This window comes from Grus americana, chromosome 13 (genome assembly GCF_028858705.1).
Source record: "Grus americana isolate bGruAme1 chromosome 13, bGruAme1.mat, whole genome shotgun sequence".
Classification (NCBI taxonomy): Eukaryota; Metazoa; Chordata; class Aves; order Gruiformes; family Gruidae; genus Grus; species Grus americana.
In genome coordinates this window covers 2,044,136-2,068,852 of record NC_072864.1, presented here as the reverse complement: position 1 = coordinate 2,068,852, position 24,717 = coordinate 2,044,136, and the positions used below count along the sequence as shown (strand labels likewise).

The 24,717-nt window shown below is 59.6% G+C and overlaps 3 protein-coding genes across 15 annotated transcripts in view; 2 read left to right on the top strand and 1 right to left on the bottom strand.

Annotated features, from left to right (window-relative positions):
* ZFPM1 (zinc finger protein, FOG family member 1) overlaps positions 1-8,564 on the top strand; it is a 34,073-nt gene extending 25,509 nt beyond the window's left edge. For 3 of the 4 annotated variants that reach the window (XM_054840767.1, XM_054840765.1, XM_054840764.1), the window contains 7 exons: positions 789-922; positions 3,273-3,375; positions 4,252-4,464; positions 4,592-4,816; positions 5,186-5,281; positions 5,429-5,578; positions 5,761-8,564. In XM_054840767.1, coding sequence (XP_054696742.1) covers positions 789-922; positions 3,273-3,375; positions 4,252-4,464; positions 4,592-4,816; positions 5,186-5,281; positions 5,429-5,578; positions 5,761-7,991 — 3,152 coding nt within the window. In that variant the 3' untranslated portion in view covers positions 7,992-8,564. The remainder of the gene's footprint in view (positions 1-788; positions 923-3,272; positions 3,376-4,251; positions 4,465-4,591; positions 4,817-5,185; positions 5,282-5,428; positions 5,579-5,760) is intronic. The other variant, XM_054840766.1, reaches the window with a different exon arrangement.
* Positions 8,565-9,745: 1,181 nt separating this feature from the next.
* Positions 9,746-11,477, bottom strand: CIDEC (cell death inducing DFFA like effector c). Its single transcript, XM_054840687.1, has 6 exons — positions 11,285-11,477; positions 11,130-11,202; positions 10,823-10,964; positions 10,562-10,711; positions 10,250-10,434; positions 9,746-10,116 (listed from the first exon to the last, which is right to left on the bottom strand). Exons 2-6 carry the CDS (start codon positions 11,177-11,179, stop codon positions 9,930-9,932), a joined length of 714 nt encoding a protein of 237 aa, XP_054696662.1. The 5' UTR covers positions 11,180-11,202; positions 11,285-11,477; the 3' UTR covers positions 9,746-9,929.
* Positions 11,478-14,336: 2,859 nt separating this feature from the next.
* Positions 14,337-24,717, top strand: part of ZC3H18 (zinc finger CCCH-type containing 18) — a 47,476-nt gene continuing 37,095 nt past the window's right edge. For 3 of the 10 annotated variants that reach the window (XM_054840710.1, XM_054840708.1, XM_054840706.1), the window contains exons 1-3: positions 14,383-14,506; positions 15,154-15,237; positions 22,698-23,305. In XM_054840710.1, coding sequence (XP_054696685.1) covers positions 22,712-23,305 — 594 coding nt within the window. In that variant the 5' untranslated portion in view covers positions 14,383-14,506; positions 15,154-15,237; positions 22,698-22,711. Of the gene's footprint in view, positions 14,507-15,153; positions 15,238-22,697; positions 23,306-24,717 lie in introns of those variants that run through there. The other 7 variants (XM_054840712.1, XM_054840707.1, XM_054840711.1 and 4 more) reach the window with 7 other exon arrangements.

Below are 24,717 nucleotides of genomic sequence, written 5' to 3'. Positions count from 1 at the left end.
CATCAGATTTCAATCTCCGCAGCCATGGGATTGCTTTATCCTCCCCGCGCTTCCAGCTCTGAAAGCAATTTTGCCTTCAAACGAGCGCAGCCTCCTCTCCGCCCACAGGACCCGGCCACCGGCTGCATCTGCCACGCTGCCCTCGAAGGACGGGACTCCGGACGCGTGGCTTTAGGGGGGCTCTTTCCAATGGCAGGATCACGGGGAGGCGACCCCACCGCTGCCCCGGAGCACCCCAGGGTGCTGGGAGCCCTCTACGGACACAGCCGGGTGCCCTGAGCACCCTGCCTCGCCGGTTTGGCTCACCGTCCTTGGGGGAGCATCTTGGGGTTTGGGGTGCAGCATCCGGCCCCTTCCTTCTGCGTGGCGAGGGGCAGCCAGCGCACATCCATCTGCGTATTGGTTACCTGCCATCTTATCTGCGCTCCAAAAGACAAAGGCACAGTTAAAACATTTTAGAGCAGCCTTCATAGCGTATTAACATGTTATCTAACCCATTAAACCACAGGCTTATCAGATAATCAAAGCCATTAAGCCCTGAAGCTGCTGTGACTTTGGGTGCGGGGATGGGAAATGCTCCTTCCGCTCCGCCACCGTGTCCGGACCCCCCGTGCCGTGCCCGGACCCCCCCCCGGCGAGCAGCCGGATCCCACCCACCCACCACAAACACGCAGTCCCGGGGCACCCACCAGCAGCTCTCGGCTCCAAGTGGGTGCCCACGTCTCCGGGGACCCGGGGTTGCCGCGGGGCAGGGGTCCGGCGCTGATGCTGTGCCTGTCTCCCCGCAGATGAGCTGGATCTGGCCGGGCAGGACGGGGAGAGGCGGGTACGAACCCGCAGGAGCCTCCCTGAGGGTTTCTCCTGGGGACCCTTCCAGGGCAGCATCCACAGCGAGCCAGCATCGCCGGGGCACGGCGAGAAGGTAAGGAGCACCGCTGCGGGCTGCCGGGAACGGTGGCCAGGGAACGTCCCGAGGAAACGAGTTGTTTGAGGAGAGGAGTCAGTTTGGGAGGGAATTTTCCCTACCAGAGCTCCCAACCCCCTGGGAATCACCCGGGCTGGGTCCCCGGGAGGTTTCCCTGCCATACGCTGCTCGCCGCCCCAGATCAGAGCATCCCCCTGGGCAGGGGGACGGGATGCTCGCCGTCCCCTCCTGTCCCCTCCTGCACATGGCTGCAGGCAAGCAGGCTGCTTGGTGGCACGCGTGTCCTTGCAGAGGAGATGGAATCTGGGTTTCCCACCCCAAATTTGCCCCCAGGGGACTCCGGTTGTGCCCGGAAAGTGCCAGGGCCCTGCAGCCCATGGCAAAGGGGCGGGAGAGGAGGCAGCGCGGGGCGCTGGGGGGCCGGTGGCTGTCGGTGGCAGGAGCACACCATCAGCTGCACGCTGCGCCGGGGTGAGCATCGGGGGTGTGCCTGAGTGTGCGTGTGTGCGTGTGTGCGCACACGGGGGTGTTGTAGGTGCCGGATCCGCACATCGCAGCCGCATCCTTCCCCCTGCAGCCCCCCCAGAGCCACACGTGGGCAGCTCCAGCCCAGGGTCTTCGAGGCCACAGAATCTCGCCCGGGCTCCATCCCCACCTCCTCCTCCTCCTCCTCTCTCCCTCGCTCTTTTTTCTTTTTTTTTTTTTTTTTTTAGCTCAGGCCCGTTTATCTTTGCCGAATTAAATCCTTGATTAACCCTTATCTGCCCAGTTTGGTTCCCTATCTCCTGGTTGGCGCCGTGTGTCCAGACACCCGGTACAGGATGATTGATTTCTTAAAGATATGCGCGGCTTTTTTCTGATACTTCATTTATTGTCTAAATATTTTTGCTCCCATTTCAGCAGCTCCCTTATCGAGCCCGGCTGATGATTCCCAGCCCTGCTCTCCTCCACCGCTCGCCTCCCTCCCTATCTCTGCTCGGGAAAGCGAGGAAGGAATCGCAGCCCCATCCCTGATACGGGCTGTCGCCCTCGGGTCCCTTCGTCTTTGTTGCTGGCAGCGAGGGGCGGGGGGGTGTGCAGGGGGTCTCCCCCAAATCCTGCCCAGCCCTGCTCTTCGTCTCCATGTAGGAGATTATCCCATCTTGGGGTTTTAGCGGGGAATGGGAACACTGGGTGGCTTTAATGCCTCCGTGGCATGGAGCATCGCGTGTGCCCATCACTGCACTGATGGAGGAGGAGGAGGAAGATGCCTGCCTGCGCCCCCAGCTGGTCCCATGGGGCTCCTCAAAACCAGCTTTGCTCGGGAGGGTGTGCAAACCCGCCAGCAGCGCCAGCCCAGGGGTACCGAGGGCCCACGGAGCCCCACGTCCCGGCTCAGCCCTGGCTGTGCCCCCTGCTCCATCCCTGCCCCCCGTCCGCACCCCCTGCCCGGCCCTGGGGTGATGCCCACGGCTGGGGGGGGGGTGCAGCCAGGGCGTGGGGCCGCCCCCGATAACACCGTCCCGGCGGATGCGGAGCAGATAGGGTTTCTGATGGTTATCGGGCCGGTGCAGAGCGGAGACACTGACCTCTTTGTTCCAGGGAGAACAAGGAAGGGCTCGACGCAGGGACTGGGGCCACCGAGGGGAGCCGGGGCGGGCGCCCTGGGGTGCTGGGAGCACCCTGGGGTGCTGCGGGGTGCCTGGACACTGCAGGAGCCTCCCTCCGTTGGGGGGTACCCACAGGTCCCCCCCGTGCACGGAGCAAAGCTGCAGAAGCTCCGCAGAGACCCTCCTCTCCCTCCTGGTCGTGGTGTGGGACACGGAGGGGCCACCACGGTCCCTGAGGGAGCCGAGACCAGCAGCACCCGTCCCCACATCCCATGCCGGGGGGGGTCCCTAAGCCCCCAGCCCCATTTCCCACCCGCTCTCCGCAGGGGCAGGCGGGTTCCCGCAGCAGCAGCAGCGTGCAGGCTCTGCGCGTGCACCCTCGGGGCGCGCACGCGCGTGTGCGAGTGCCTGCACGCGCGTGGGGTTTATCACGCTGCCGGCACTCGGCTCCTGGCGGTGATAAGGCCCCAACCGGCTGCGACTGTCAGGCTGAGTTGGAGGGTTTAGAAATATTGGGACGAATAATTAGATTTCATATCGTTACCGCGGCAGCCATCGGAGGATCAGGCAGATTAATTTCCCCCCCCCACTTCTGCTCATTAATATTCATTAGATATGCGGGAAGGCAGAGCCGGGCACGGGCTGAGCGGGGAGCGCCGTGACCTGCCGCTGCCAGCCCCCCCCCCACCCCCGGTCCCCCGACCCCAGCCGGTTTCGGGGAGCGGTGCTCACCCCCCCCCTCTCCCCGCCCTTGGCAGAGCCCACCCGTGACGCTGGTGCTGGGGGACGAGAGCTGCTGGCTGTCCCGGCTGCCCCTCGTGCCCGGAGAGCCCGATGCCAACGCCGTGATCTACAGGAAGGGTCGGTACCGGTCCCGCGTGTCCCCGCGTCCGGGGACGGGAGGGGTCCTGGGTGGGGTGGGTGGGCACCGGGCATGGCCACCCCGGCGCTTGGGTGAGGGAGGGATGGGTCCTGCCCCCGGCCCGCTGCTGGTGCCACCACCCGTGCCCCCCCCCCGCCACGTCTGCTGGGGCAGCGTCTGCTCCTCCGCCTGCTCCGCGACCCACCGCTGCAGTCCCTGGGCATCGTCCCCTGTCCCAGCCCTCAGAATATGTCCCCCGTGTCCCCCCCCGAACATGAGGAGGGTCCCAGCATGCAGTGACCGGTGCAAATATTGGTGCAAGCGTTAGTGCAAGTGTTACTGCGTGCAGCTGAGGCAAAACCCGGTGCAAGCTTTGGTGCAAGACTCAGTGCAAGCATTGCTGCATGCATCGGTGCAAGCGTTTGTGCAAGGCTCCGCACAAACCCTGGTGCGAGCATTACTGCGCGCAGTCGTGTAAGACAGTGCGAGCATCACCGCAAGCGTTGGCGCGAGTGTTGGTGCAAGCGTTTGCGCACAACTCAGCACAAGCATTCCTGCATATATTGGTGCAAGACTCTGTGCAAGCATTCCTGCAAGCATCGGTGCGAGACTCGGGGCTTGCATTACTGCAAGCAGGAGTGCAAGCGTTGGTGCAAGACGGAGCGGGAGGCTCCCGGCAGGCAGGGCCGTGCCAGGCAGCGCGCGGGCGCAGGCAGACACCGCCATCTCCAGGCAGGCCGGGGTGCTGCCGGGGCAGCGGGGCCAGGGGTGCCCGGGGGTGCCCGGGGGTGCCCAGGGCCGTGCAGGCAGCAGCACAGCAACAGCACGGGGGTGCGGAGGGGTCCGCACTGACCGCCGTGTCGCCCCCCCCACAGACGAAGCCCTGTGGTGCCGGACGACGCGCGCGCTGCGGGAGGACGAGGCCGTGTGCGCCTTCGTGGTGGCGGAGCCGCCGGCCGTCGCCAACCATCACGCGGTGAAAGCGGAGCCCGGCGACTCGCCGTACCCGGCCGCGCTGCACTCGGACATCCAGCTGCTGCCGCAGCAAGCCGGCATGGCCGCCATCCTGGCCACCGCCGTGGTTAACAGTGAGTCCCCGGGGACGGAGGGCGCAGGGAGGGGGACGCTCTGCAGCCCGGGGGACGATGCCGGGGGTCCCCGGTCCGTCATACAGGTGCTGTAGCTCTGCCACGGCTTGTCCTTTCCCCTCCGCAGAGGACGTCTTCCCGTGCAAGGACTGCGGGATCTGGTACCGGAGCGAGCGCAACCTGCAAGCCCACCTGATGTACTACTGTGCCAGTCGGCAGAGCGCCGGCTCGCCCGCGCTGGAGGAGAAGCCCAAGGAGACGTACCCCAACGAGCGCGTCTGCCCCTTCCCCCAGTGCAAGAAGAGCTGCCCCAGCGCCAGCTCCCTGGAGATCCACATGCGGAGCCACAGCGGTACGGCACGGCACGGCACGGCACGGCATGCTGCAGCAGCCTGGGGACACCGAGCCGCATGCAAGGACCCCAGGAGCTGGCGGGATGGAGGGGCAGGGAGGCTGCAGGGCTGCAGCACCAGTTAGATGAGGTTCTCCCCCCAGTTGGGTTACTGGTTTGGGGCAGCTCGCTTGTAGGTCGTCCCCTGTCTCGGCCCTGTAAAGATGGAGGGGGCGTCCCGCAGCCCGCGCCCTCCTGGCCAGCACGGCCCCACGGGGTGTCCCTGTGGTCCCCATCCCTGTGGTCCCCATTCCTGCGGTCCCCATCCCTGTGGTCCCCGTGGTCCCTGTCCCCCTTCCCTTGGCACTGAGCTGTCCGTCTGTCCCGCAGGAGAGCGGCCGTTCGTCTGCCTGATCTGCCTGTCTGCCTTCACCACCAAAGCCAACTGCGAGCGTCACCTGAAGGTGCACACAGACACCCTGAACGGTAAGCGAGCGCTGCCCAGCGTCCCCGCGGGGACAGCCCCGTCCCCTCCAGCACAGCCTGGGGACAGACACCCGCTCCCCACGGGGACTCCCCCCATCCCGCCGGCTGCCGTCCTGCCCGTTCAGCCCTGCGCCGCGTTCCCCGCAGGCGTCTGCCACAGCTGCGGCTTCATCTCCACCACGAGGGACATCCTCTACAGCCACCTGGTCACCAACCACATGATCTGCCAGCCGGGCTCCAAGGGAGAGGTGTACTCGCCGGGGCCAGCCCTGCCCGCCACCAAACCCCTCGCCCCCGGTGGGTACCGCGGGCTGCGGCCGGGGACGGAGACGCGCCGGCACCCCGCGCGCAGCCCGGCATCGCCACCGAGGGCTGCGGCACCAAACAGGCTCCGGCCGCGGGGAGGGAGGCGGGGGACGGGGCGAGCGTCCCGGTGCCGGGGATGTCGCGTAACGCCGGTGCCTCTCTCCCCTCGGCAGGGCTGAGCCAGACGAACAACGCGTCCCTGCGGAAGTGCGGCCTGCCGGCGTTCCTGCCCGAGGGGCTGCCGGCACTGCCGCAGCACGTGGTGCTGCACGGCCCCCTGCCCGCCCCGCCGCCTGGCCCCGACACCGCGCCCCCCCCGGCACAGCCCGCCTCGCCCCCCGACGCCAAGGCCGGCAAGCTCTCGCCACCAGCCCAGCCGCAGAACGGGGAAGGTCCGTCATCCTCATCCTCCTCCTCCTCTTCCTCCTGCTCTTCCTCCAGCGAGGCCGTCCACATCAAGGAGGAGCCCGTCGGCAGCCCGGCGAGCGAGGCAGAGGCGCCGAAAAGCGGCGGCCCCGGGGAGGGGGGCGGCAGCCCCGACGCCTGCTCCCGGACCTCGTCCCCCCGCAGCCTGCCCTCGGCAAAGGTCAAGTCGGAGCTCGCCAGCCCCACGCCGGGCTCCAGCCCGGTGCCCAGCGAGCCGGGGATGGGCACGGCCGGCGGCACTGTCTTCCTACCCCAGTACGTGTTCAGCCACGAAGCCGCGGTGGTGCCGCAGGCGTCAGAGATCCTGGCGAAGATGTCGGAGCTGGTGCACAGCCGGCTGAAGCAGGGCCACGGCGGCGCGGTGCCGCCCACCGTCTACACCGGGGCGCCGGTGCCCAAGGGTGCCACGTGCTTCGAGTGCGAGATCACCTTCAACAACATCAACAACTACTACGTGCACAAGCGCCTCTACTGCTCCAGCCGGCACCTCACCGAGGACAGCCCCCCCGGGGCACGCAAGCTCAAAGCCCCCCCCGGGGCACCCAAGGGTCCCCCCGCCCCGGGGACGCTGCTGTCCCCCCCGGCGGGTGACGGGCAGGGGACACCGGCAGGGGACGGGGACGCCGGCAGGGATGCCACGCCACCGGCCGCCCCGCCGGAGGTGAAGGCGGAGGAGGGGGGCGGCAAAGCGGGGTCCCCCGAGGCGGAGGGGGGGTCGGGGCGGTGCAGCGAGGACAGCCAGAGCCCCGGCAGCTCGGCGGGGGACGAGGGGGACGAGGACCCCAGCAAGACGCTGTGCGAGGCGTGCAACATCCGCTTCAGCCGCCACGAGACCTACGTGGTGCACAAGCGTTTCTACTGCGCCTCCCGCCACGACCCCCCCCTCCGCCGCCCCAGCGCCCCCAAAGTCCCCTTCCTGCCCCAGCCCCTCCGCACCCGCAAACGCCGCAAGCTCTACGAGATCCACGGGGCCGCCCACCGCCGCGCCGAACCCCCCCCGGCCCCCGACCCACCGCCGGTCCCCGACCCTCCGGGGGCTGCCCCCTCGCCCCGCTCCAGTCCAGATGCCGACGGTCCCATCGACCTGAGCAAGAAGCCGCGGCGGCAGGGCGAACCGGCACCGGCACCGCTGCTGCCCTTGGCCGACTACCACGAATGCACCGCCTGCCGCATCAGCTTCAACAGCCTCGACAGCTACCTGGCCCACAAGAAGTACCAGTGCCCGGCCACCCCGCTGCAGCCCCGCACCCTCGAGCACCTCCAGAAGATGAAGGGGACCGTGCCCGCCCCCCTCAAGGGTCGGCGCAGCCCCGGCAGCCCCGGCGAGGAGGACTCGGAAGGCGTACGGGCGAGGGCGGCTCCGGCGGGGAGCCCCAGCATCCCCTACCCCAGTGCATCCGCGGCGGACTCGCTGCAGCGTCACCCCAAGGGTCCCCTGCCACCCCCAGGGGTGAAGGGACCCCTCTCCGCCTGTCCCTACTGTCCCCTCAACGGGGCCATCAAGGGTGACCTCCTCGAGCACTTCCGTAACGCCCACGGGCTCTTCATGGCCAAGCCGCCGGCGGCCGGGCAGGGGCTCCCCAACACCCCGGCACCCGGTGCCGGCAGGACGCCCGAGCCCCCGCTGCCCGCGGCGTCGCCCCCCCGCCCGCCTGCCCCCCGCCTCCGCCGGGACAGCTTCAACAGCAAGGAGAGTCGGGATGGCAGCGGCAGCCCCCGGCCCCCCGCCTCGCCCCGGCCCCCCGCTTCGCCCGGAGCCCCCGAGGGACTGCGGGAAGCCGCCCGCAAGCCCCCCACGCCCCCCGCCTACACGGACAGGGGTGTGCAGACCCCCCCGGCCAAGGCTGTGCCCGGCCCCGTGCCCAACGGCAACCACAGGTACTGTCGCCTCTGCAACATCAAGTTCAGCAGCCTCTCCACCTTCATCGCCCACAAGAAGTATTACTGCTCCTCCCACGCCGCCGAGCACGTCAAGTAAAGCCCCCCCACTGCCCCCCAGTATCGCTCGGGGGGGCTGCAGGGGCTGGGGGCCCGATGGCCGGCACCACCCCCTCGCAGGGGTCAGGGTGATGGAGGACCCCCAGTAAGCTCCGCCGGGGCGGCTTCAGCATCCGGAGGTCCCACCGGTGTCCCCAAACTTTGCCACGGGTTGGGGGTCCCGCACGTACCGGGCCGAGGACCCTGCGGGGGGCAGGGGGGAGAGCGCGGTGCTGGCGGGGGGGCCCAGCCCCCCCGGCCCACGATGCGTGCGGTGCCCCTACCTCTGCCCCTGCCGCAGCCAGGGCCGGTGCTCCAGGGAAACTGAGGCAGGGGGAAGGCGCACGGCCCTGCCCCGGCCGGGGGGCTGCAGGGGGGCTCTGCCCCCAGGTAGACACTACAGGGATGGGGAGGGGGGTACGGCGTGGCTGGGCTTGGCCCTGGGCACCCTAGGAAGCGTGCGGGTGCCTTCCGCCGCAGACCGGACCCTGCAAGGAGACAGCACTGAAGGCGAGGATGGAACTACCCTGGAACCGTGTGTATAAGTGTGTACAGAAATAAATACGTCTGCTAAAGCCGGGCTGCCGCCTGCGTGCGGGTGGGGGACGCTGCGGGGGCTGGCGAAGCCACCGTCACCCCGTGGGGTCGGGGGCGTCGGGCTGGGGACGTTGTGCGTGTATAGCCGTGGTGTCCCCGTGCCGTCCCTGGCACCCTTGGGTGACGCCCGCCTTGCACCCCCACAGGTCTGTACCACGGGGCGATGCAGCCCCCAGGCTGGGCTGCAGCTGGAGCTGGGCTGCAGGCCGATGGCTCGTTAATTAGCGGGCTAATGAAGCCCCCACTGCCACAGGTGGGCTGTGCTGCCCTGGTGCAGGTCTCTGCCATGGCAGCGGTTCCTGCGCTGGAGCCCCAGACCCCTGCAGCAGGGTCCCCAGGTAAGCGTGGCTCAGGTCCTGCATCCCCTGCAGTGCAGTACGGGGGGGTGCCCCCTAAGCACCCCCAGAGCACACAGCTTCTCTCCCCTCCCCACAGCTCATCCCAGTGCTTCCCAGTACAGCACAGATGGGCAGTGGGTTGTTCCCCTCCCTCCCAGCTTGCCCCCCCCCCCCCCCGTCTGGGCTCCCCATGTCCCAGCCCCCCATAACCCAGTGCCAGCCCAGGCTCTGTTTTGTTTCCCAGCCATTGCAGTCCCCACGGGGCACGGCCAGGGCAGCACCAGCCCATGGGGTTGTGCAAGACTGGGGCTGCTGGGGGGGGGGGGGCTGGGGACCCCAGGAGCTAAAACACCCCCCCCACAGCCCCCTGCCAGCCCTGCTCTGGGTGCCAGCGGTGTGGTCAGGGTCCTGAGCAGCAGGACCACCCGCAGCACGGGGCAGGGGGAATCATCCTTCCCTTGAAATGGAGCAAGAACGGGCTTTGTGCCAGCTGCCCCGGCAAGGGGGTTTGGGGTGAGAGAGCCCCCCCTGCACCGTCCCCTCCTCGTGCTCACCCACAGTGCCAGGAGGGGGGGGTCAGCTCAGTGCCAGGGGGTGGGGGTCAGGCCCTGCATGCCAGTTTGGGCACTGGGCTGCCAGGGAGGAGGATGAAGGCAGCAGCTCCCTTGGGGAGCGCTTGCGACAGGTCCCCTCCTTGCACGCTCTTGCACCACCACCCAGTGCGGCCTCGGTGTGCCAAGTGGGGCGAGTGGCTGAGCCCCCCAGCCCCCACACCTAGCAGAAAGGAGACAAGCCACAGCATCAGTCAGTCACAGGAGCTTTACTTAAATAAATATATTTACAAAGCAGTAGATACTAGAGAAGAGCTGGCCGTGCTCAGCCAGCGGGGTGCAAGGACAGGCTGTGCTGGGCACCGCAGCAGCCTACCCCCCCCCGGGCATTGACCTAGTGGAGTGCTGGGACCCCCAGGGATGGGGGGGGGTGACAACAGGGCAAGCCGGCCGTCACTGCAGCGTCTTCCTGCGGGGCAGGGGTGGGAGGCTGCAGGGCAGGAGGCTCTGCAGCACCGGGCTGCCCTCCACCTCCTTCGGTTCCTCCGTGGCGTCCAGGAGCTGCTGCATGTAGCAGGAGGTGCCGAGCAGGACGTGGCCGGTGGCCTGCATGGTGAAGAGCGTCCAACGCAGGGCTTCCCTGGGCAGGGAGGAAGGCTGTGAGCATCCCTTCTCGCACCCCACAGAGCAGATGGGTGGTGGGGCTGGGCCCCCCGCCCCTGCAGCATCCCCACTCCCACAGCTATCTCCAGCCCCCCCCCCCCAGCACTCACTTCATCAGCCGCTTGGCCCCATAGCAGCGCAGGTCATAGGACATGCTGTAGGTGCCGTAGAGCGTGGCTTTGACGTTGAGGCAGCCCAGGTCCCGCGGGTTGGTCTTGTAGAGGTTGAAGGTGACACAGGCAACATCGATCCTCCGAGGGGGCTTGCAGGACAGGCTCAGCTGGTACCCGGGTGTCTATGGGAGAGCAGGGCTGGGGTTACCCACCCTCCCAGTCCCTCCTGACCCAGCATCCTGGTTACCTCCCAGCCCAGCATCAACTCCCAGTGTGGGATGCAGATGGGACAAACAGGGGTGCACTCACCTTGGAGGCAGCCCAGGTCTGCCCCTTGCTCAGGGCCATCAGCACCGTGTCCTCCTCCAGCGTCTGGAAGAAAGCCTCCGTCTCCACTGCGGTGCCATCCTCATCCAGCACCAACGAGACAGGACCCGGGGCGAGCAGGGCACTCTGAGCCTGCAAGGGTGCTGGGGGTGAGTGGGGCTGGGGGGGGGGAGCAGCCAGCACACCACCCACCCGGGTGGACAGACAGCCCCCGGGCAGACAGACGGACAGCCCCCAGCTCACCTGGCGCAGCAGCTCGGCAAGGCTGTGTGCCATGATGCCCTTGCGCAGGCTGCGGTCCCAGTTGCAGACGCGGTAGGGTCGGGGCCGCGGGGCAGGGCTTGACAGCAGCTGCTGGGTCATGGAGGCACTTGCTGACACGCATCTGAGGAGGGATGAAGGGGTTGGGGTGTCCTGAGACCCACTGCCAACCCCAGGCAGTGCCAGCCCCCCAAAATTCAGTGGGGAGCAGCACATCCACCTGGGAGGTGCCAAAACAGGGGCGGCTCTGATGTCCCCCACCCAGGGACGGTGGTTCCCCAGCACTTACTTGGAGACGGGGGCAGCCAGGCGCAGGCTCAGGGACTTGGCGTAATCCATCTTTGCCAGGAACACAGTCCAGCCTGCCAGGGAGAGAGGATTCAGCCCTGGGCAGGGACGGTCTCCAGCTCCTCTCCACCCGAAGACACCCCTTCCCGCCAGCACCTCCTGCGCTCAGCTCCAGCACAGCAGTGAGCCAGCACCCTGACACTGCTGCCTTTATGCTGGGGCCGTGCCTGGCCTTTGGCCGGGGCCAGGGTGGTGGCTGCTGCCCGGGCAGAGTCTGCCTGCCAGCGCGACTCTTGCGCAAAGCGGCACGTGGGGCTCTGAGCCAGCGCTGGAGCAAAGGTGAGACACAGGCACAGGGCTGCACCCTCACCCCAGCCCCTCGGGGAGGCGATATGGGCTTGGGGAGTCAGGACAACCCCAACCTTGATGTTCTGGGGGCATCCCCATCCCCACTCACTTCTCCACCGGACCACTCCCATGCTCCCCATCCCCATCCCCATCCCCATCCCCATCCCCATCCCCATCCCCATCCCCATCCCCATCCCCATCCCCATCCCCATCCCCATCCCCATCCCCATCCCCATCCCCATCCCCATCCCCATCCCCATCCCCATCCCCATCCCCATCCCCATCCCCATCCCCATCCCCATCCCCATCCCCATCCCCATCCCCATCCCCATCCCCATCCCCACTCACTTCTCCACCGGACCACTCCCACGCACCCCATCCCCTCCTTACATACCTGTCACAGACTCCGCCCACCCAGACCCACCCCTCCTGTCTCAGCCAATCCCCTCCCGGCCTGCAGGCACAAGGGGTGTGGCCAGCGCAGGGGGCGGGGCCAGCCTGGCACCGCTGCGGAGGGGGGTGGAGGCGCGTCCCGGTCCAGCCCCGACCCGCCGGCACCCCCGGGCTGCCCGAGCGCTGCTCCTCCGGGCGGGGCACGGCAACCCCCCTCCCAGTGCCCCCAGCGACTCCCCTCCCAGTAGTGACCCCCCCTCCCAGTAGTGACCCCCCCTTCCCAGTGCCTGCAGTGCCCCCCCTCCCAGTAGGGCCCCCCCCCCCCCCCAGTGCCCCCAGCAAGCCCCCTCCCGGTAGCGACCCCCCTCCCAGTGCCTGCAGTGACTCCCCCTCCCAGTAGTGCCCCCCCCCCAGTGCCCCCAGCAAGCCCCCTCCCGGTAGTGACCCCCCCCTCCCAGTGCCTGCAGTGACTCCCCCTCCCAGTAGTGCCCCCCCCCCCAGTGCCCCCAGCAAGCCCCCTCCCGGTAGCGACCCCCCCCCTCCCAGTGCCTGCAGTGACCCCCCCTCCCGGTAGTGACCCCCCTCCCAGTGCCTGCAGTGACACCCCCCCCCAGTGCCCCCAGCAAGCCTCCTCCCGGTAGTGACCCCCCCTCCCAGTGCCCCCAGCAAGCAGCCTCCTGGGCATTTCGCACCTCTGGGATACCTCCCCTGCACCCTCCCGGGGCTGAATGTGGCCTCAGGTTGAAGAGGTGGCCCCAGGGAAGGGCCCACGGGGCTGCTGCACCACCCGGGGCACCGGGGCACCGCGCTTGGTGCCCTGGGGTCGGAGCCGGCCAGCCGGAGGGGAAGGAGCGGCCGCAGCTCCCAGGCGGGGTGCAGCAGAGCGGGCTGCCGTGGGGTGCTGGTGGCCCCCCCGGACCTGGGGGCTCAGGGCTGCTTGCAAAGGATGCGGAGCCAGGGCCCGGGGCTGCTGGGCCACAGAGGTGCTGAGCGCAGCCCTGGGGTGTGGGGCCACATCCTGGGCTGGGCGTGGAGGAGCCCCCGCCGTGGGGAACCTGCAAGAGCGGCAGCCCCGGGGCGGATGGGGTGAAGGAGCAGGAGAGCGGGCACGGCTACGGCCCCACGGGCACGGCTACGGCCCCACGGGCACACACCCGGCACGGGCAGCAGCCCCTGGGAGGGAGAAGCCCAGGCAGCCTGGCAGCACTAACGAGGGGAGCTCATTAACACTCTGGTTAATGGGGAGGGACAGGGTGCTGAGCAGGCTGGCAGGGACCCGCAGCCACGCTCTGGCCGCTGGTGCTTGCTCCTGTGGGCGCTGGGGAGAGCCGGAGCAGGACCCCCAGCACCATCCTGCCTGGGGTGGGGATGTGAACGTGGGGTACGGGGCTGCACCCCGCAGCCATAAGCCATCACGTGTTTGTGTGCGTGGGCGAGTGTGCGTGTGTGTGAGCATACTTCGTGTGCACGTACGTATTCCTCCACGTGTGCAGGCGTATCCCCTCGCGTGTGTCTATCTCCATGTATGTCCGCATCCAGATGTGCATTTGCCACCTCTGTGTGTCTGTGCGTACATCCATGCGTATGCACGTGTGTTCATGTATTTCTGCGTGTACACATGCTTGGAGGTATGTGTTAACATGTGCGCACGCACGCGTGCACATCTCCATGGGTCTGCGTGCAGGCGTGGCTATCTGTGTGTGCACACGTGCAGCTCTGTGAGCACACCTGCATGTAGGTGTAGCTCCACGTATGGGTGTGCGTGTCTGACCCGCAGTCACACGTACACTCGTGCACCCTTCTGCACGCACACACGCATGTACACATACTTCTACACACGTGCATTCGTGGTCATGCGCCTCCCTGTGCATGGCTGTCCCCACGTACACGCGTGTTGTACCCGTGTGTGCATGCAGCCGCATACCCCCAGGTGTGTGCATGCGTGCACACCTCCACACGTACACATGTTCACATACATAGAGCTCACCACGTTCACACGCCTATGCCACGTTCACACACGTATGGCACGCGCAAATACGCACACGCGTGTCTGGCTGCATGCGGCCACCTGCACGTATGTGCAACCACGCGTGTGCGTGCACACGCGCCTACCCCCACGTGCGTGCGTACCCCTCCACGTGTGCACACACGTCCCTCCACATGTGCGCATGCATGCCTGTGCCCCTCCTCCCGCATGCACACACACACACCCCGTGTGCGCATGCGTGTGTACCCACGCACGGCTGTGCACGCGTGTGTGCGCCCCTCCACGTGTGCCCACGTGTGCACACTCCTCGCCGCGCACGGCCCCCGCCCCCCCCCCCCCTCCCCGCGCGTCCCCTTTAAGGCGCGGCCGGGGCGGTGACGCGCGCGCGCGCGCAGGAAGGGGAGGGAAGAGAAGAGAGCGCGCGCGCGCTCGCCCGCCCGCCCGCCCGTCCGCCCCTCCCCTCCCCCCGGCGCGAGGGCCGTCGCGCCTGGATGACGTCACGCCATGGCCGCCCTGCGCCGCCGCGAGTAGAGGCCCGGTCCCGTTCCGCGCCGCAGCCGCCGCCGCCGCTTCGCCTCCCCTTCCCCCCCTCCCTCCGCTTCCCCCCGGCCCGCCCGACCCGGCCCGGCCCGCCGCGCCCGCCCTTCCAGGTGAGCTGCTGCCCGCACGGCCGCCTTCGGCGGGCGCCGGCTGCGGCCTAGTGCCGGGGAGGGGGGGCGGGCCCGGGCGCCGGCGGAACCGGAGAGAGCGGTCGCTGGCGGGGGGGGGGGCGGGGGGGCGGTCTCGGGGCGGGGGCAGCTCCGGCGGGGGATGCTGGGGAGCGGGGGCACCCCCGGGAGGGTGTCCTCGGTGGGGGTGCTGGGGAGGGAGCGGCAGCTCTCACTGGGAATGGGGGGGCGGGCCCAGCGCGGGGTGGTCCCGGGTTGGGAGGGGGGGATCTGGGGAGGGAAGCGCCGGTTGGAGGCGACGGGAGGGCGGCAGCGCCAGTTTGGAGCGGGGGGTGGGGGTGGGGAGGGCAGCCCCGGGGTGGGGGTGGGATGGGGGTACTTGGGGTGGGGAGTCCTTAGTTTGCGGGGGGATTTGGGGAGGGCTGCCCTGTTTGGTGAGGGTGCTTGGGAATGCTGGGGGGGGGCAGCACTAGCTTAGGGGGGAGCCTTGGTTTTGGGTGGGTGTTATGGAAGGGGTGGTCTCAGCTGGGAAGGGGGGAGGGAAGGGAAGGGCCTGCCTTCGGGAAGGCAGCGTGGGGGGTGGTCACACGCCAGGGGTGCAGACAGCTCTGACTGTCCTCTCTCCCCAGGCAGGTGGGAACAGGGAGAGCTCCAGCAGCCTCCACCCGGGGGGCACAGCAGAAGGACCTCAGCCTGGCAGGAGGCCCTGTGAGGTAAGAGAGGCAAGGGGAGAAGGACTGGGAACCCCCAGCGACACCAGCTGCCCATGGGGGTCTGTCCTGTAATGGGTGGGTGGGTACATCAGCCGTGGGGGTCCATCCTGTGATGGGTGGGTGGGTACGTCACTCGTGTGACACTGGTTTGTGCTGGCTGCGCAGCAGGAGCTGTGAGGTGCTCCTCTCTGCTCAGAGCTGCCGTTGTCTTTGCAAGTGCTCTAACGCACGGCTGCTGCAGGTGGTTTAAACTCCCTCCATAAGCTGCTTCAGCAGGGTTGTCTCTTCTCAGAGTTGTCCTTTCAGCATCCACACTAACAATATTTTCTTTTCCTGCTGTCGGTATCTCAGCTCCTCTGAAACAACTGTTAACAGTTGCTTTGGCTGTAGTAAGAGCAGCACCTCCAAGGTGTGAATTCTTTCTCCAGGCCTTCCTAAGGTTTACCTAGATCAAGAAAAAAGGTCATGGTCTAATCAAGACAACTCTTTGCAAGACATCTGATCCAATCTCTTGAGCAAAGTTAGACTCTTGAGTGTGATTATTCACGAATCCTACAGAATACAGGAACAATCATACTGTTTTCTGTCATGGGGCTGTGGCGCTGATAATTCAAAATTAGCCTTTGCTGGCAGAGAGCTTCAGGAAGAGCCATGTGTGCTCCAGCAATAGGAAAATCAGTTGCACTATGAAAACAAACTCCAGCTGCTTACAGCACTGTTTCTCTTCAAGGTTCAGTCCTAAAGTCTGCCTGACAGAGAGCAGTGGTTAGCGTTCTGAATCAGAGCTCCCTGAGCTCCTCTTTAAAATCAGCTGGCTGAAAATCGCTGTCACCAAGCAGTTCTCTTAAATTAAGGCTGAAAGGTTGCTCAGTTTTTTGCATTAAAAGCTTCTCTGACAGCTGCTAGGTAATTGAAGTTCTCTATGCATCTTCAAAGTCAGTGCTTCTCTAAGGATGGCAGATAAGTGTGTAGTTAATGAACCCTGTTAAGGACCATAGTTTCATTCAATGTAAAGGACTGGGGGCTTTGCATTTGTTCTACTCATCTTCTCAGTTTTACATGATGCTCCTTTCCTGAATCACAAAGCATTTTATTTCCTTCTCCTCCTGTTGTTGCTACTGGTTTTTCCATATTGTGGTTCCTGCCCATTGCTTCTGTTTTGCTTCTGTTTTCCAGTTCTTTGTTCCCAAAATCTTCTTGTGGTGCCTTTCTCTTCTCGCCTTTCCTATTTCCCATTCATTCTCCTTCATTCTTCAAGCCTATCCTCGTGGCTTGACTTACATGATGCTCCAGAACTTTTCCATTCTGCATGTTCCCTGGTTTTCATTTATCTGATTAATAGAAACCTTTTGATTTTCCATCAAGCTGTTTCGCTGTTAGAAAGTGGGGGTTTTTTCCTCCTTTCTATCGCAAAGATTTCTGCCTGAAGCCAAGAGATTCCTTGCTTCTTTCCTTTGCATCTCTCCTGTGACCACTCCAGGAGCTGTGAGGTGTCTGCTGGGGGGGGTACAGAAGTTGGGTATGTGTTTGGTTCTTGCCATCTGACTGACAACTTGTAGGATTTCAAGATTGAAGCTGATGGCTCTGTCAAGCTCCAGTTTTCTTTAGGGCACTCAGTGCCTTCCTGCTACCAGAGGTGCTGGAACTGTCTGAGCCGTCAGTTCCCATACTATATCCAAGGTGTATTCCTTGTTCACTTGGAAATAGCTTTTTGTGGCACCCTATGAAGGCTTACTCTTGGAAGGAGGAATTTAATGAATGGAAATAATGCTTGCCAGGAGTATTTTTGACTTGGTGGCTATTTCAAATCCCATCTGAACTCACAGCTTTATCCTATATGTGCTGCAGTTAGAGTAAGCTGCCATCCTTTCCATACTAGTTCCAGTTAATCTGCTCCCAAGACACTACCTGCAGCAGCAAGTCAGTTGTACACGAAGCTTAACTTTGGCTTAACTGAAGATGCTCCTCAAGCTTCTCATGATTTCTAATCGAAAACAGCACAGTGTAGAGCAGTATGAAACAGAATTTGAGCCTCTTGCCAGCCATAGGCACTGTCAAGAGCCGTGGATCCGGAATGTGCATCGGTGAAACACTGCACTGCCTTAGAGTAGTGTCCAAGGTACACGTGTGGTCACAGACTAAAACCTGGTTGGCATTACTTCCTTCTAGTTTTGTACCTTTTGATGCTGTTCATTTAACAGACAGTAGAAGTTGGGCTTGATCTTGAAAACAGACCTGCTGCTAAGAACTCCAGCTCTCTGATTCATCTAGCTCTTGCCTTGGGCAAATCACCTAACAAAAGCGTAAGGTTAAAGATACTGTTTAAAGTGTAGCCTGGGTTTACCTGGCAATATTGAAATGGAGTTTTAAAGAGCAACTTCAGTAGCAAAGGGCTTTTCTCTTACTGCCTTTAGTGCTGTGTCAAGGATTCTTAATCTCAATGCTGTATTTTAAGTTAAAAAAAGGCTTGGATATCATTAAGCTTTGGAAAAAAATATATTATTATGTGGCTGAAGCAGATGAATTTAAATGTCCCTAACACCTCCTCGATGTACAGTACCTTTTTACCTGGGGCGGGGGGAAATCTGTGTAATTTTAAATAGTAATGCTATGAGACTTCAGTGGGGACAGGATGGGCCCCTTCGCTGTTGCATCCAGGTTCTTGCAGGTGAGGCCGGCCATGTGAATGCCTCGCTTAGAAGGAGCATCTCTGTTCCACTGTATGCAAGCCATGAAGCACTGGCAAAGTTAAGGAGTAATTAATGCTTCATTCCCTAATTTGAAAAATTCCAGAACTCGCTCTGTGAAACTTCAGCACTGGCTCTTGTTGCATATGTATTGTGTAACTAAAAGCTTCTCTTTTCCACCAGACCTGATTCTGTGTGTGAACTGGCTGCCTTTGAGGCAAGTCAGGGCTGCGTGCCGTCTGCGCCTCTTCCAGCAGTCTGTGCCTGTACAGGGAGCGAGGCGAGGGGCTGCAGGGAGAGAAGGCAGGTTTGTGCCAAAGAAATAGCTGCAGATCGTTGCAGCCAAATATCCCCGAGGATACCAGGCTGTTCTTGCCTTTTTCATCCTGCTTTCCGTTATTTCTAGATAGCTGGTCAAATGTAGGTTTGCAAAAACTGCCAGGTGTTTTCGGTTGTAGCTTGCTGCAGGTGGGACACCTGCAAAGTTTAGCTGTCAAATACTCTAATTTCTTTACTGAAAATGTGAGCTGCTTTTAAGGGGCTTTCAACTCAGAGGCGCGCACAAGCAATTCTAGAGACAGTGAAAGACATGCTTTTGGCTGCAAGTGCATCCTACTATCGCATTTGCTCCAAAGCCTCTCGATGGAAAGGCTGTACTGACTTGTTTAGCCTGGCAAAGTGAGAGTTCTGTAAGCCTCATCTGAAAGGCTTAGTGACCTGTTCTGAGCTAGTCTGCTTCAGACTTGCAGAAAATGAAAATTTGACACACTTTGAGCAAATTAAATCAGTTTCATAATAGAAGGTGTTGTGCAGCTTTGACCAAAGTCAGCTTTGCCTGAACTGCCTGTAATTTTAAAGATACCTCTGCAGATAAACCACTGCTAAATGAGAAGTATTATTATATACCTGGTTCTTGCCCCATCATCCTAAGCTAAAAGTCAAACAATCTTATCTGTAGCTTGAGAAGTTAATTTTTTGCTTTTATAACTGGTTTTGAAGACAGTAGGAAACTGGCTTGGTTTTAAGGCACAAAAATTCCAAGCTTGTGGTGAGGAATGAAACCCGTTGGATTTCTGCTCTACCACTTATGTCAGTGCTGCTCAATTTGAAATACTTCCATGTAGTCATTTTAGATTTTTCTGCCCTTCACCTGTAGGTGTAACTAAAGGAGAATGGAAAGCATAAAAACTGAAATAAACAAAAACCCCCAAACATTCCCCCCCCCCCCCCAAAAAAAAAAGCCCTCAAAAAACCTTGTAGGATTCCAGAGATTTGGGATAAACTGTGATTTTCAGATTATTCTGAGACAGCGCTTGGGACGTGCACTTTAAACTGGAGATAAACTTGCTACCTGCAAAAAATAAATCCATTGGAGCTTGAAAGGAAGCTTGAGTGGCTAGAGCAAGTACTCTAGCACTTCGCAAAATTCTCACTATGGTACTCTTACCTTTCATAAAGCTCAGTTATTTCTTTTTTTTTCTATGAACAAGTGACTACGAGTAATACTAACTAGCTCAGTGCTAAGGCATTCTTCCATCTCAGATCACAGCAGAAATTGTATCTAGTCCTGTTCCATCATTAGTCTGACAGTTTTCCTTTAATTTCCATCTCCCTATTTTTTTCCCCACTTCTGATTTCACCTCTTGCATATCACAGGTTTGCTTTGGGGCATTTCCATGCAGCTGGAGGCTGGCTGAACTGTGGCTCTTGCCGAAATAATTCGGCATAAGAGGAATTAGTGGAGGAACTATACGTGCCTTCTGTGCTTTGCATCACTGCCTGCACAGGTAGAGGCACCGGGGAGGACATAAGGCCCGTTGCCAACGGGGAAACTTGCTATTTTCTTGGGAAATACGCACCAAAACCAGACTGCCTGGATTTCATGAACTCTTTTCAATTGGGCTGTCATTTATTGTGTTTCTTATCATTTCTGCCAATGAAAATTAATAGGAAATTATTGTAATTGATGGAGGCACTGGATTTTTCTAACAGCTCTGATAGCTGCCAGTGGAGTTGAATGTTTTATATAAATCACCTTAGCTGGTGGTGAGAATGTATTCATATTTGTTTTCCCCCATCCCTCTGAAGGTCTCGATGTCGAATGCAGAAAGGCATCTGGTTCACTTAAATGCTTTTTCTTTGGTGCTGCTTATTTGCAAGAAATCAGAGAACAAATTTCCTGAATACGTCTGCACTTGACAGCTTTTATATTTCTACTGGCCTCTTAAGGCTGACCTTTCAGATGTAATACGCTAAGTTGTTCTACGTGCACACAAAGTGTAACTTCTCAGGCACTTAGGCAATTAAAACTGCTGCCATAAAATTGCTCTTAAAGCCAGTAACAATTTGTGCAAGCATTTATGAACTCAGCATCAACCTTTATATACTCAGTAAGAATATAATTTGTTTCAGATTACATCTAATTTAACTACCCGGAGCCATTTTCACCGAGGCAATTGCCGTCTTTTAATTTGGCTTTCAACTTTTCAGTAAAATCACAACTTTGGTTGTGAGCAAGAGCCAACTTCTTCAAATGTGCGGAGAAACAAGAGTAGCTGGTAGGAAGCTCAAAATGTGACTTTCCTGCTGCTCGGGGCCCCGTCGAATGTTTAGATCATCCTCACATTTATCACTTGGTTAATGTTTGTGCAGGGCTTTGAATACATGAATTAGAGCAAATTTGCTCTGCTGTGATGACAGTACAGCTGGCAGCGTACAAGACATAAATACAACAGCTCTGGTCGTGGGAAGTTTATGAAGAAGCAGACGAGTAGCGCGGGTAACAAAGTTGTCACGCCTTCCTGATTTCCAGGCACGAGCTCTTAACGCATAGAAGAGGTGCTGCATATTCCCCGTGCTTACCCTCCGGCGGTGTTTCAGCACTGAGAGCCCCAATTCCATCAGTACCAAAATATTTTGGGTTTCAGATGCTGGGAAGGTGGCTTGGATTTGCTTTGGTCGTGTTTACAGCGCGTGGCGATCTGTTTGGATGCTGTGGTGTGCCTTCTGCCTGTCTGTTCTTGCTCTTTGATGGTAAATAATGAGCTTTAGTAAATAATAACCTTTACTATGCAGAACCAGTCGGAGGAGCATAGCAAAGTGAATGGGTAGGTCAGGAAAAGGTTAAGTAGTGCAGAGCTGCCTAGTGGTAGTAACTTTTATTTCAGGAAGGATTGCTGGCTGTGTTTAAAGGAGCTACCAGAGTCTTGTATTTGTAGCGTTTCTGCTCCAAAGGTCTTAAAAATAACAGGTAAAAATCTGGTAATTTATGCCATGTTTTTGTGCTTGCAGGGAGGTTGTAGCTAGGAACAGCTGAAGTAAAACACGACACCTATTAAGATGAAGAAGTCCTGTTGATTTGTAACCCCGTGGCTTTTATTTAGCCCTAAATATGCTTCTGTAAGCCTTGGGTTTGTCTTTAGCTCTTCATTTCTGTCCGATGGCTGCCCAAGCTTGTTCCTGTACAGACCTTTGGGTTTGGAGGAGGAGGTGGCCTATGCTGAAACGGTGAATTTAGTTCTCTGAAAGGTGCCACCTTGAGAGGAGCCGATGCCTCTCTTGAACTGTTCCACTGGTACAACCAGAGAACTGCGGTGGGTGAGTTACCTCTCTGAGCTGGAAAACCTGCCAAGACACCTTTCTCAGCTTGGGCTCTTCTGGAGCAGCCGAGTGCTGTTGGTTATTGCTGAGGGGGGAGGCGAGGAAGGAGTTGTCATCGTTGTTTACAGGGCTAAGGGCATGCTGCAGCAAGAGACCACAGCTGAAGGGTATGAGTTTTTAATCACCAAGAACTTTTGTCTAGAGGTGAACCAGTAATCTTCCTAGTAAGAGACAGCTCAACCGGTTCCTTGGGTCAGACAGTTCTGCTATAATTCATGGGTTTTTTTTTATTTTCTGGAGTAAAATAAATAGATATATGGGTTGGGGTCTTTTTTCCTGCTTTGCATCTTGTCCCTTTCTGTTGCATTTATTATGCTTGTTCTAAGCAGATATCTAATTTTTAACTTATACCAAGCACATGTTTGTATTGAGCTTCTAGCAAAAGAGCAAAAGTGCATGCTGCAGCCGGTTATGAAGTTGATCTGCTTCTTGGAAGGAATTTTGAATCTTTACTGTAGAAAGTGGGTGGAGATTAGATGGCAATACATGCACTGTCCAAATTAAACCTGATTAAAAATCCAAGAGTTTCCATGAATGCATACTGTCCTTGCTTTCATATCTATTCTGGGTGCAGTGTAACAAGTACTGTAAATATATAGGCTGTTTTTTCCAGCATCACTGTGAGTTGTGCTCCTGTGCCTCTTCAAGAGTCCGTGCAAGCTGTGGTGCCATGGGCTTAGAACTACAAAATACACCTGAAAACCTGGCCCTGTGTTCTGGAGCTCACTCCCTTGTTCACAGAAGAAACGGCACTGCGCATTGTGCCTGGGGTGAGGGGGCCACCTTGGGATTTCTAACAGTGGTTTGGTGGGAGCACTTGTGCAGCCTCACCGATTAGAGCTTGTAGGTGAAATTCCAACCTCGAGCTCCATCGTTGTATGTGGAGGGTAGCATGCTCTCATCTAGTCTGGGACAATATTGGAATCGGTTCTTTACACAGTTTGAACTATGTATTTCCTTCTCGAAGGTAGTATGATAAACCATGTTCATGAATTCAAGCAACCTTTTCTTCGTTAGGAGGTAAAATACAAGACTACAAATTCTGCAAGGTGAGCCTTTCTTGATTTCCCAGCTTGTTTTCCCGTAACAAGTGTTGTTTTCTACCCTCTGCAGACTATTGGGTACTGATGGACGTTTCCGACAGCCCTGAGCGAAACCCCTGCTCTCCTGATGAAGAGGACCACCAGCTTTCTGATGACGAAGTCCTGAAGGAGAGCGGTTCAGACCGGGAACTTGACGGAGAGGGTGGGCAAGGCAGCGTCCTGGGAGAGGAGGAGGAGGAGGATGCAGCCAGGGGACTGAGTCACGGTGAAGAGGAGAACCACTCGGATGAAGAGGACCACTTAAGTGAAACCAAGTCTCAGGAGTCTGACAACAACGAGCAGAGTGGGGAACTGAAGAGTCCTCCGCCTCGCAAAGGAGAGGAGGAAGACCGGACAAATGACCTTGGTGATGAAGCATCCTCTGTCACCCGCGAACTAGATGAACACGAGTTGGACTATGATGAGGAAGTTCCTGAGGAACCAAGTGCTGCTGTTGCAGAGGAGGATGGTGAGAAAGCTGCTGGTGAGGATGATGAGGAAGAGGAGAAAGGAGATGATGGCCATGAAGATGAGAAAAAATCTAGCAGTAAAAGTGACGATGAAAAGGATGGCCAGGATCCCCTCAAGGAGAAGAAGAAAGAAGATGATGATGGAGAAATCGATGATGGAGAAATTGATGTAAGTAGGAGCTGGTCTGAGGTGGGCAGAGTCCTGCGGGGAGAGACCTGTCCTCCTGTTTCAGAACTGTTTGGCTCTTACACTGCCATGCCCTCTTTATTCTTTGATGTGAATATCTGCATTAACTGTGCAAGTAACACACTTTTTCTTTGGAGGTAAGACCGTATTATGTACCAAGTCCTAAACTCAGCGGCTGGGATGTCTGGTGCCACGTACTGTAGAAAAACTTGGTGCCGAACATTGTTGGAGCCATCACAAATAAGCTTTGTTCCCATTGACTCTGGAAGGGCTCCAGCGCTTTAAGAAACTATTCTGCCTCAGCTCTCAGAGGACTTTTGAATGATGCTGACAGCAAATTACTTAGCTGTGGATTAGGCGTTCATAAGCTGTCTCATCAGTGCGGGCTGAGAGGTCGGTGCTGTAGAGTGGCTGCCGTGGTTGAGGTGTCGGGCATGTGCGGGAAGCCTGTGGCCCGAAGCCGTTTGTTGGGCTGTAGCAGCGTCTGGGTGCGCGGGGGAGGAATGGAGGGTGCTGGGCTTTCTGGAAAGTGCCGAACCGGGCAGCCCCTGCACGTGGCTTGGGTGATGTGTTCAGGGATGCGCAGTCCCAGTAGCTACTGATTCACAGCTGAGAACAAACGCAGCTATTTAGAAAAATCGAAAACTGGGTTTAATTGCATTAGTGATTAAGGTGAATAGCATTCTTTATCCACGTTTGTCTTTAGGTAGGAAGCACTGCAGTGCAGCAGTTGTATTTAATACAGCTTAACACCAGTTTCCCTCTTGCAGGCAGAAGTAAACAGGCCAAAGCGACTCTAGGAGTAGAGTAGAAACCCTCCACTGGGTTCCTGGTCTGGTGGACGCTTGAATCCAAATAGTGGGAGTGCAAAGAGAGGTCACCGGTGCAGAGCACCTGGCTGGCTCTGCTCCTGGCTGGCTCTGCTCCTGGCTGTCCGTGCCAAACGTGCTCCAGCACAGCTAAGACTAGGTCGGGGCAGCGATTTGAGCGTGTCCTGGTGACCAGGCAAGGAAACAGTGGGCCGTGGATGGGATCACTGGCGGGGCTTCTCGTTCAGGGAGGGGAGGGTTCAGACTTGGGAGATGATGTTGCCTTCCAGTCCCCGTTGCTGTGTAGCTGACCTAGCCACGTGCTCGCGGGGCCTCACTGGAGAGACCCTCCTCCCTTTTTATTGAAGAGTCATATATTGTGTATTTTTACTCTAATGGTGCTTTGACAAGTTCTGTTGCTTAAGAATAGGTGACGTTATTTTTCTTCTTCATGCCCAGTCTGGCAGGTGATTTTGTTAAGCATTTATACACAAAACTTCTGGGAAAAAAAATACGTTTCTAATTCAGAAGGAATTTCAGTGTGTTGTGGGAGAGTCCAGGCGGGGGGGGGGGGGAATTTCTGGA

Excerpts from the sequence above, each read along its gene's own strand:
- CIDEC (XM_054840687.1), bottom strand. The coding sequence starts at position 11,179 with ATGGATTACGCCAAGTCCCTGAGCCTGCGCCTGGCTGCCCCCGTCTCC. Across the intron at positions 10,965-11,129 it reads CTGGCTGCCCCCGTCTCCAA|ATGCGTGTCAGCAAGTGCCT; the intron begins GTAAGTGCTGGG and ends ATCCCTCCTCAG. Across the intron at positions 10,712-10,822 it reads TTGCCGAGCTGCTGCGCCAG|GCTCAGAGTGCCCTGCTCGC; the intron begins GTGAGCTGGGGG and ends GCACCCTTGCAG.